The sequence below is a fragment of the Morone saxatilis genome, unplaced genomic scaffold (assembly GCF_004916995.1).
Source record: "Morone saxatilis isolate NCDOM2014 unplaced genomic scaffold, NCSU_SB_2.0 Contig5, whole genome shotgun sequence".
Taxonomy (NCBI): domain Eukaryota; kingdom Metazoa; phylum Chordata; class Actinopteri; family Moronidae; genus Morone; species Morone saxatilis.
In genome coordinates this window covers 11,932,295-11,944,311 of record NW_023340095.1, presented here as the reverse complement: position 1 = coordinate 11,944,311, position 12,017 = coordinate 11,932,295, and the positions used below count along the sequence as shown (strand labels likewise).

Here is a 12,017-nt window from a genome sequence, read left to right as displayed (position 1 = left end):
AAGGAATAGTTCAACATTTTGGGATATTTCCAGCCAAGAGTTAGATAAGAAGATGGATACCACTCTCCTGTTTTTGAGGTAAAAATTAAGCTACTGCCAGCAGCAGATTAGCTTAGTTTAGCACAATGACTGGAAACATGGGGAAACAGCTAGCCTTGCTTTATCCAAATGTAACAAAATCCACTTCCCAGCACATCTGAAACTCACTTATCAACACATTCTCAGCCAGGAAAGACTTTTTCACATAACCCCCTGTAGAACCCCAAATTGTCATTTTTATAATTTTTTTATGCCGATTAAACAAATAAAGAGGTTAACTAGTGAGCTGCCTGTTTCCAATGCTTGAAATGAGCCAGCACTACATTAATGATTAGAGTAGACGCGCTCTACTCTGCTCTGATTGGGTGGTGTTCATTAATTGCCTTTGATGGTTTGGTTTGGTATGTCATGTCGTGGTTAGGGTCTATTTCTGGCATTGAAAGTCTGTTTCCAATCTCTATGCTACAACTGTAAAGCTATACTATATATGGCCTTATGAGCGTAATTCCCAAAACGTCAAACTCTTGCTTCAACGTTACTGGTTCTGGGCGGACAAGCAGACAAAGACCATCAGAGACTCCATGAAAAAGTTGTCACGTCACTTCATACAGCAACTGTTTGTCCATCATCAAGAGCTAACAATAGACAGGAAGACAAGCTCCAGCACTGCATTATTTGTTATTAGTATAGTTTCTTTTCCGTGTATCACCGCAAACACAGACAGCTTTGTCCGAATAAGCCTGGTGATGTAGCAGGTTAAAGCTAAAGTCAACAGCGTGGTGTCAGCAGGAGGTTATCACAGCACTGAGCTCCCCATGTGACGGTCAGCTCCCTGATAGACAGGGGTCAGGTTACTGATAGAGACGCAAGCAATGCAAATACAAGCCAGTGAGGAGAAAATACCAGATTCAGACTATTATCATTACAAAGAGTTGATTCTAGTTTCAAAGCAGAATAAAATGTAGAAAATTATTTAGGTTAAAACCACCTCCCCTAACACAAGGCGTCTGTGTCATTTTGAGGCAGGATTATCCATGTTATTTGGTGTGTGGTCAGACAATGCCTGTTGGTAATTAGTCCCAGCGCTCTTGTGACAGATTAAACCACCTCCAGACTGTACCAAAGCTGCAGGAGTTCTGCTGACGCACACATAAAGCACTGCCTTAATAATACCTCCCTCTGTTTGTTCATAAAGAACCAACACTGTTAATTCACCACAGCTTCAAGACTCTTTACAGCATTGAAAGTCCCCTAATTTAATGTGATAATGCACACAGTAACCACTTCAAGCTTAACAACAAGTTAAGACAGAAAAGATCCAAAGGAATGCAGGATCCATTAGCCTTTTCTGTACTTTTCCTTCCTTACACACTAACTTTACTTCCTGACTTCCATCCGTCTGCAAGGTTGGAAGTGACGAGCAATGATCTCAGATTCTAAGCTCTCTAAAGTGGCAGCTGGAGGAAGTGACAACTGGGTAGAAAAAACCCAGAGTAGAAAAATAGTCCACCCTCCGGAGCAGGTTGGCCTTTCTCACATTACCCATTTTAAGACAGAATGCTTACGGAGCATGCCGATCCACGGCTCCGGCTTCAAAGACCTAGACATTAACAGCACATAGGGCTGCGAGGGGTGTTTTAGGATGGGCTGAATGTGTCTGGCTGTGTGTGTGTGGGGCGGTGGTGACGGTGTGAAACCTAAAGCCTTGTCACCACAGCTCTACAATGCACGGATGACAGGCGGCCATGACCGGGAATGTCAGGGGTCAGGGCCGGGAATCTGGGATTCCCTCTGTCCGGGTATCTTTGAGAGAAAGGAATTTGGTGTGCAATGCAAGGAAGGAGTTAACGGGTGCAGAAAGGTCCTCATGTGGCTTTACAGTGTGTAGCAGCTGCTGCTATAAAGGAACTGATTACCAAGTTTAGAAATGCACATAGCTGGGATTCAACTTCGTCAACAGGATGTGTCAGAAAGACAATATCTAAGAGGTTCTGTTATGTGGGTGAAGGTGTGACTGTGTGTGAACTAACAATGTTTTCATCTGCGAAGAGATAAAAGAGAGGAAGGGAGATAAATTTATCTTTAAACACACACACACACACACACACGCACACACACACACATAGACACACACACACAAAAGCCAAACAAGCCTATTTGTGGGAATATATTGCATACAGGGATCATATTTACTGACATGAAAGTCTAGGATGACCAATCCTGGCCTGCCTGGCAGACATTAGAAGGCACAGACAAGATCTCTGACACACTCCAGGTATTCGTGTGTGTTTAGTGGGTCACATCCATTCAGAGGACGGATTGGGTGTGGAGTCAAGGCAGTGAGGGTTTTATGGTGTTGTGTCAGCTCCTGAGAGGAAAGGCCATGCTGATGGACAGGATGGGCTTTCCTCTGAGCCCACACCCTTGTACCTGACACTCCTCTTACTCTGCCCCACTAACCCTGTCACCATATTCACCATCACAAACAGAAACGTGACAGGGAAAGCTGGCTCTAGATTAGAACTAGACGAAGTGACTGAGATAAATCAATAAACCGGATCTGCAAGCGAATCGTCTCAGATAAAGAAGCAGATTTAAAACACAGTTAAAGCAGTGACATGCAAATGTCTCAAAAAGACAATCGTATCATTTATGTGTTGACATATATATTATGTTAGCTGTCAAAATCAGTCTGATTGATTCTCTGGATAGATTTATCCAATTGCACTTGTTTTCACTCAGCTGAGTTTAATCCTCGTCTTACTTTACTTCCAGAATTCCTGCTTAATTAAATCCATGCTGGTCGCACTGAGGATGCTGGCTTCTTTCCATGACCCGACATTTGTCATTTAAAAAAACAAAAAAAACTGAACAGTTTATTTATTTTAATGCAGTTTTTCATAAAAAATGGGTAGTGTTTGCTTCATGTCAGCTGAAATGCCTTTAACAGGTATATTCCGGCAACCTCACAAACTACAACATCAGAAATCACAATAGAGTTGAATGATCACCTCAAACAGGTGTCAAAAATATCATTATAAGCATTACAAAAGGTTGGATTCATTGGAATTATTGTACTGAACTGTGTGGAGATGTTTCTTTGTTAATTTGCCTCTTCCATGATATGATATTGTCACTGTGGTATGGTCAGAATGGGCTATCCCATTTGATTATACTAACACAGAAGCAACAAATGACAGTAGTATCCATTTTCAATGTCAAACACTTAATTAAACGTCTGACAGTATCACATAAATACTACAAATTGATACAATCTAACCAAATTACACATATAAACTTTGTTATTCCCTAATAAATTTTGTCCATTGAGACACAGGATGAAAAGCAATTTAGCCTACATATACAAAACTACTGCAGCCCAGATGAATTCAAATATATCTTTGGGGAAATCTCACACAGTTGGCTCAGGACGAAAGACACACACCAAATTTCAACAATGATCTCGACTGAGGTGAACTGAGCTGAAATAATAACCTTCCCCTGTACAGGATATCACTCTAATAAAATCAGATTATGACCCAAAATCCAGCTCACCTGAATCTGTTTGCTACACGATTGGTTTAAACAACAGAATATTGAAAAACTACATTTCAGGTGCGACATGGTTCTGCCTTTATGGGTATTTTGTAGAGAAATATTAAGTCTAACCACTTTCTTGCCAAAAACGACAAGAATTTAGTACTTTCCCCATCACAGTAATGTGGAAACCAACAGCATTACACAACTAGGTTCTGTAGAACTCACAGCTGGATAAGATAAGATAAACTTTATTGATCCAACACCAGGGAAACTCACTTGTTGACACCATGATAATGAAATCTGAAAAACAGTTTATAGCTAAACTTTCTCCTTCGGACAAGACATTGTAGGAGTATGAAAGCAGCACTGATGGCATAATCCAGAAGTCACCTCTGAAATACTGAGTCACAATACAGCACATCACTGAGAGTCAAGTACTGCTGATGCTGTTGATAAAGGAGGTGAGTGGAGGGACTGTGAGTGGAGGAGACTCTCTGTCTGTCTTTCTGTGAGTGTGTGTGTGCCCTCTGACTCAGAGGAGGATGACAAATCAGACCTATAGCCAGTCTCTACACGACCTCCATGTGTGTGTTTGTGTCTGGGCTGATCTGCAGATGACACATCCAACCTATATGGGCACACTCTCAGCTTTTACAGGCAGTTCAGTGCTGAGATTTTCTGCTATAAAACTACAAAAAGAGGGAATATTAATCAATCTGAGTCACAGAAAATGGCAGAGAGGCTCTCACATGAGTGCATGGAGTGATTTTGTCTTTGTTGGTCAATAATGAGATCATCTGGGCAGAATTGAAGGAGGAGATTTTTGAATAGTGCTTTTTAATGTATCCGAGGCTTGTTGGGGTATTACAGCTGCATCCTGTAGACCAGCCCCGGCGCATGCACACCACTACCGCTAGTCTGGGAGATTACTGTATCAGTGGCTGGGAATGCATCACAAATATAGCAGACTAAATGTGAAAAAGTGGTGTTTTTTAGGTGATAAGTTTACAGGGAGGGGTGGGGGGTTAAAACTGGAACTGATCTGGAGGCAGCCAGGCTCGGAAACGCGCACACAAACACAAAATAGTAAAAACAAAACAAAAACCGTCGCGGTCGCAAAATGATATAGGAGTCACGTTAAAAAGTAGAGATACAGTAAAAAAAAAAAAAACATGTTTTCTGTGTGGGGAAAGCGGTCTAACTTACCTGCATAAAGAATGTGTCCATTTTAACCAGCAGTGGCCGACCTCACGTCCCTTTGTAGTCTGAGTTCAGGGTACCACAGTTGAGGAGGAGAGGAAGCTGTATTCCCAAATGATTTCCATCCGCTTCCTTAAGATTAAGTAAAAAAAAAAATTTAAAAAATCTTCTCTTCGTCCCCTTGCTCAAAAGACTCTTCCAGTCAGAAACGGGGTCATTTTTGCAGTCCTATTTTCTTACACTTGAGAGGAGTTTGTTGAGTGTCCCGTGCAGCCTCTGTGGTGCTGTGTGTTTCTGCTGTCTAGTCATTTCAATGAACCCGGCACATTATGCAGAGAGGCGGAGCCTGCAGGGTCCCAAGCCCTCCCCCTCGGCATACGCCCTCTTTGTGTCCATTTCTACAAAGGGTCTAATGGTTTTAAAGGATGTGCACATTTAAGAGGGGGGATATTTAAGACAGGAATCAATGTACAAAGGGAGGAATTGTTGTCAAATTAAAGATAGCAGGTTAATTGTTTTCAGCATAGTGAATTTACTCACAGTTATCCAAATATGTATGTGCAAGACTGAGAATTATTTTGACTTCCTCCTTTGGGAAAAATAAACTGAGAAGGAAGAGGAAGAGGCAGATCAGTGGGAGTAAGTAGGCTTTGTTTTGGTAGGACATTATTAAATTCTGTATAATAGAGGCATTTTGTGATAAAGGTGGAAATGAATAGAGTGTTATATATCTCTAACACTATATCCAATTGTAAAGTACTGAAAGGTGGCATTAAAGTCTTGGCATCCAATTTTGACTATTTTTTAAAGAAACAAAAGAACAAATTTTAGACTGTATTTTACAAGGTTCTTCTGTGTGTTAAGAAAAAATGAAACACTGATGCATTTTAGACTTATTTTCAAAAAAGCATGATGGAGAAAACCATTTTGTATTCCTGTATGTGAGGTATTGAAATTGTTTCTCTGTTCCTAAAACTCAGGTGGAACTGGCCACAGTTTCAAAAAAATTCAAACAATAGCTACCCAGTCAGTGATTCCCAGTAGATCATTCACTCCCCTGTCCTAATAACGCAGCATATTTGTTTACTATGATACATGGTGACTAAGTAGTTGGATGACTCAGACTTTTAAGTATTGTTGTTCATGGGATTTCATTATGGTTTTGTTTTGTTTCACAACCTCAGACAAGCCTGGTGTACAAGGCAAAAGAGTCAGAGGGAAACAGTGGCTGGTGAAGAAAATCAAGCGCCTAACATGACAAGGACCCAAATGTTTTCTCAGGAGCTGGTTGATAGAGGTAAATACAGAGATGGGTAAAGGTGGCTAAACAGAAATAGAACTTTTTCTACATGCATTATTTTAAAATTGGACCTCTGGACTTGTTGCACAGTTTTAATTTATTTGCCCCCAATAGTAGGCTACATATATTAGCTGTGGTTAGCTCAGAATGAAGCTACACGGCGAGTTGGTGTTTTTAGAAATCAAACATCACCTGGACATCCATCTGTTTCATTTATTTTCTTCCAGTGTCTCTCCTCTTTATTCTTTCGTCTCTATACATCCATGATGTGGAGTCCTAAAGCCACAAACCTTTCGCTCAAGTTGTAACATTTTCAACTCACAAGGATTCAATCTTTGTCAATTGGAGTTGCACAGGTCGAATTTGCAGCTGTTTATGACTCCTATTTTTGAATTTGAATTTACTTTTATTTACTTTATTTTCATGAGTGTGCCTAAAATATTGAAAAATAAATTGAATGAATCTTTAGAGGATGCTATAAGTTCAGTTCTCTCACGTTTTTGCTCACGCACCTCTACTTCAGTGAGAAACAATTGTCTTGGGTCATGCAGCTGACCATGCACAAGCTTGTAAACTAGACATACAAACTAAACAGAAATGCATTATTTTTGTATACTTTCCTCACACTCACCAGATGGAATCTTTTTTTTTAAGCTTATGCAATCAATTCAATCAATCAACAAGAGGAAAAAACACAAGCTTTTTAATCTGTGACCTATGCCAGTGAGATCATGACCTGTGGATAACAGTGGATAGACAGACACAAGTTAATCTATGCAATAGTCATTCACGAGATCCAGACTGGCAAATTGTGTTGTGTATGTTATGTAATGAGTGATGACTGTGTGGCAGCTAATTGAGTGACATTGCAGAGTGTTTAACTCTCTGGAATTCATTGATGATGTTGTTTAAAGATCCCAAAGTCAGCTCCCATCTGACTATTATTTTTAAAACGGCCATAAAGGGATTTTCTTGTTGTTTTTTTCTTCAAAACTAATCCTCTTCTACTCTTCTCCTTTTTAAATTTTGTTGGACTGATACCATAGGTTAATACTACAGTACTCTTACAATAATGTAATGTAAAGTATTGGCAATATGGCATGTTTGTTTTTATTAATACAACCTATATGTCTGAAGGGAAACCATGTCCATAATACCTCTCTCAAGGAACTGAATAATTTAATTATACCTTAATTCCTCCTCAAACATACTGTATAATACTGTAAGTAAAAAGCATTTGGGATCGAAATAATTTGAAGCTAAATAGACTAGCTATAGCTCTTCTTTGCCTATATATTTTCTTAAATGTAATGACTTAAGATAGCCTTGAGTTATAAGTAAACATATGTGTATTGAAAAGCCTTTCTAGCACATTTTTACAATGTTTATGCCAATAGAGAAATGTGTGAATAGTAAGTCAGTAATTACTGATTAAGGTTGGGATCAGCTTTAATGAGAACAAACAAATCCCTGGTTTGTGTTCCTGTAAGGACTTTAGGAGAATAACCTTTGAACAATGCCAATTCCAGTAAATATATAATAAGTTGCAGTAACTGGTATTTTTTTCATTTATTTGGAGCAAATATAGTATTTAGTCAGATTTTCAAAAGGTCAATAGACCACAGTTTAGTATCGAAATATCAGCAGTATTTGTGAGTGGTATTAGGCAGAATGTATCTTGATGACAGAATAAGCTTTGTGCAGGAACAGTCCACATCATGTCTCAGGTGATTTGACCTTAATCAGAGATGAATGGCAGCTCTAGCCAATCTGGCCTGCTGAGGATATTCAGCATTACAGCGACTAAGCATTACCCACTACACATTTGCCAAAACTAAACAATAGTGAAAGAACTGCTGTTTGAGTGTGTCACCAGTTTGACCCCCCGAATGTAAAACTGTGACAAGTTGGCAGAGGGTAGATTTAGAGCAAGGCTTTCTTTCACTCTACCTGAGAGGACAAAGAGAACAAGAACAAAACATCCATTTGGTCATCAAGATCCCCAGAGGGTCCGCGGGGGAAGGGACAACGACGATCATAAGACCTGCTGTTCATGACTCGTGCTATGGTCTCACCCAGTCAACATATGTTGGTTTGGTCCTTTGAAGGGAAACAATCACGCAGGTGAAGTGTGAGCAATGCTTTTGAAGTAGGGTTCAGTATTCAAAAACAGTGGTGGACCATTGCAGCAGGAAATAATTATACTGATCATCGTTATTTTGAGAGGAAACACAATAAAATTATTAAGGAGCCAACAATATTACAAAACCTACAGCTTAGATGTTTTTTATTCATATATTTAAATAAAACAGGAACTTACACCACAAAAACACTGACAGATGTGGTCTGGAGAACCAGAATTACCTCCAACCACGATTGAAACAAATATTGTTATTCTCTACTCACATTGAGACATTTTTGTTCTTAGCTGCATCCTTCTGTGAGTGTCAGGGAGGTGTTTGTATAAGTGCACATATCGCAGTTTATTTTTGCATTAAAAGTTTTCTGTTACAGTTGAAATAACAGATCAGTGACCCTACATACCAGGGGAACTACTGAAGGAGACACCAGGCACACTACAGACTGATCAGCTGACAGGGACACTGAATGAAAGAAAATTCATGCATGACATTCATGGTTTTGGCATTAATTTGAAAGGCCGAGATAATTTGTAGCCTAATAGTTATTAACAATATTTTACAAAAAATGTATAACTTTTTAGTCGATAAAACAGATACAAATAAGGCAAATCTTCTTCCCTGCTATAAATATTAGTGTACACATGTAAATCCCACTTTAAAAAAAAAGAATTTTATTTCAAATTTGAACATTTACATTAACTAATGGTTATGTGAGATTTTATGGGATGCTGCAACATCCCTACTTCCAGTGCATCCATGTCAGCTGAGTGTCTTTAAGGTTGATGCTAAACATTTGTGTTGAGAGTGAAACTGAAAACCACGAGCAGATGTGCTTTCATAATGGAGTACGGTTGTCAGTCCTCAGCGTACAAGAGCGGCACTTCGAAGGTCTCATTTTTATCTTATCAGTGAATATCACAAGGGGGCAGGGAGGTGGACTGACAATAAAGAAAATAGATTTGTAAGGGTTATATAATGGCAACAAAAGGTTTTTAAACAATCTCTAGTGTTGCATTTTACATGCTGTAAGGCAGTTCATATACATATCAACTGTACAATTGTTGCAGCCACTTCCTGCTCTTATATCATGTGGTCCATTTGTGGAGATATCTGTGGCTCCAGAAATGGTTTCCACACTCACATGCAGTAGTATCATCTAACAGTGCCAGAGCTACATGGCGATACATGCATGAAATATATATTTTTGATTGTACCAAGCAAGAGTAATGTGACTATTTGAGATCAATGTTTGTGCTTTGCCATATAAATCTCTGATTAAGCGTGAAAACAGAGCATGACATGTAAGGAATTGTCTATTTGGAGGGCTAATGGAAACAGAGAGTCTGTGATGACCCTCCCATTGGCAGACAAGACCTCAGGCAAAGTCATTCAGGTCACGTGAAGGAGCCTTTTGCAGCCTCGTGTCAAATAATGGGTAAGTCTGGCTCCAGCACGTGTGATGGAGGTCCAATTGGCAAAGAGTAACTGTTTAATTAGTATCTACACCATTAGCTGTTAGTCACAACCAGACCATGATAATCACTTAGGTGGTATGATTATGTAAAAAGCATCAATCCATGTATCATTGCCTGCACTCTGAGTGCCATCTGAACAACAAGCACAGACATTGATTTACGCTCAGTTATGTCATTATGGTAACATCTACTTTTGTTTTAAATGATTTATGTTTTAAGTCAGTGGCAACACTTTCATATTCATGTCCGAGGACTAAAAATCCAGATACAGTTTCCAGTGATTCAGCTGGAAGTATTATAAGTGTGACTGGTCCCAGACTTTTATAAAACACTCATTCCCTGATACCAGGGCCTTATAGTCAAGCCAAGTAAATCTTATTTATATAGCCTAAAATCAATCAACCTAACTTAACACATGTCAAATAGACAGACGCAGCAGTAGGAGAATTACAATATGAAGAAACTGAATAGGACAATATAGGTAAATAAAGTATAAACAGCGATGAGTAAATAACAACTATATATGTTTAAGAGGGTAATTTGTTAAATTAAAGCTGCACATTACAAGATTAGATAGGCCAATCCTTCAAATGGGAGTAATGATGTAATGATTCTTTGTAAAGAATTTCACTAATGAAATTGATGTGGTCATTGCTTATTCATCTTTCAGGACGGAGACCGCTGTGTCAAGCGGATTATTGGACACACCCAGGGAACAAAGCAAACAAAGAGGGAGGGAGGGAGAGGGTATAAAATTGATTGAAACAAATGTAGTTTACCTAAGATGGATGGCAGGAGGAGAGTGAACATTGAGATAAAAATGGAACGTCTGACAATATCATTAAACAAAAGGGATTCGATCTTTATCGGATCATTCTCGCTGCCACCATCACATTAATGTGTAAATATGGCCGATGAAAGATCCTGGTGCCACATTTATTAAATTACGTGGCTGATCCTGGAACACCACAGAGCCAACAGGTCTCCAACTGAGAGCATTACTCACACCTATATCAGCAATCCGCACTGCTTTTATTTTAACAGGTGAAGATGACTGGACAGAAATATACTGTGAGTGGTAACGATTCAGTGGGTTCAATTAGGTGTTTTGTTTCAGTAAAAAGTCAATAGTGAAATATTATGTGTTTTATGTGATGTCATTTCACCCGAAACCAAGGTGAAAGTTGAGAAAGAAATGTTAGAAAGAAAACAAAGTTACAGTACTGCAATTAAAATGGATTCACGGGAGCAGAAAAGGGAAAGCAAACACACATTTAAACAAATAAAATAATAAAACCAGGAGTCTACAGCCACGCTAGCGGCTCTATCAGGCTGAACTGTGGTCAGCATGCTAACATGCTAATGTATAGCAGGTATAATGTTTACCTCGGTCATTATTTTACCTTAGCTTCTGAGCACGCTAACATTTGCAAAGTACGGCTGGGGCTGAAGGTAATGTTTTTCTGATATTTGGCCACGAACCAAAGTTTTTTACAAATTGTAATTCTGACCTGATGATGGCGCTAGATGAAAAGTCAGAAGATCACCATTATCATTATTATTATGTCATTATTATTCCTGAGGTGAACATGAATGTGTGTGATGATGCATGTACATTTCATCCAGTAGCTGTTGAGGCATTTCATTCTGAATCACAAATGTCAACGTGCTGGTGGCATTAGGAAAGAGGCCAGGAGGTCGCCAAAGTCATTGTGATTAATACTCCAGGGAACGTGGATGTCTGTACAAAATTCAACGGTCATCTATCATCATCGCCATCCGACAGTTGTCGAGATTTGTCAGTCGGAGCAAAAGTAGTGGACCAGCTAAGTAAGATGCCCATCCATAGGGCCCTGCTGCTGGTGTGGCTGAAAATAAAGCTGCAAATAAACTGAGAAAATATGTGGAATTGACAGTCAACATATTACTAAAAAAAGAGGGGGGAGAATGGAAAGAAAGGCATTCATCACCATGATTAATCTAACATAATAGGCCTCCATCAGCTATAATGGACCTCAGCGGGTTCAGTGGAATTAAACTCCAGGCAGCAGGGTTTAACAATATATCTCACCACAACCATTCCTCCTCAGACATACTTGCACCCCAAACGCATACCTTCCTTGAGGCTGAGGAATGAGAGCTAGCTCACACACTTCCCATGCTCCCCCGCACCGTCAACTTCCTGTTTGTTTATAGAGTTTCATATTTCAATGCTCCCACAGTAAGATTGTATTCTCCCTATATCTGTTTCTAATCTGTGGCCTTCTTCCCTTTAAGAAACCTGGAAAAATATGCCAAGGATGCAAACAATTGCTAAGTAAT

General features: G+C 39.3%; 1 protein-coding gene across 1 annotated transcript in view; it reads right to left on the bottom strand.

Moving 5' to 3' along the window:
• The window catches only part of myo10l3 (myosin X, like 3), a 53,582-nt gene extending 48,514 nt beyond the window's left edge, over nt 1-5,068 (bottom strand). The window contains exon 1 of the mRNA XM_035676461.1: nt 4,786-5,068. Coding sequence (XP_035532354.1) covers nt 4,786-4,806 — 21 coding nt within the window. The 5' untranslated portion in view covers nt 4,807-5,068. The remainder of the gene's footprint in view (nt 1-4,785) is intronic.
• Nucleotides 5,069-12,017: the final 6,949 nt, after the last annotated feature.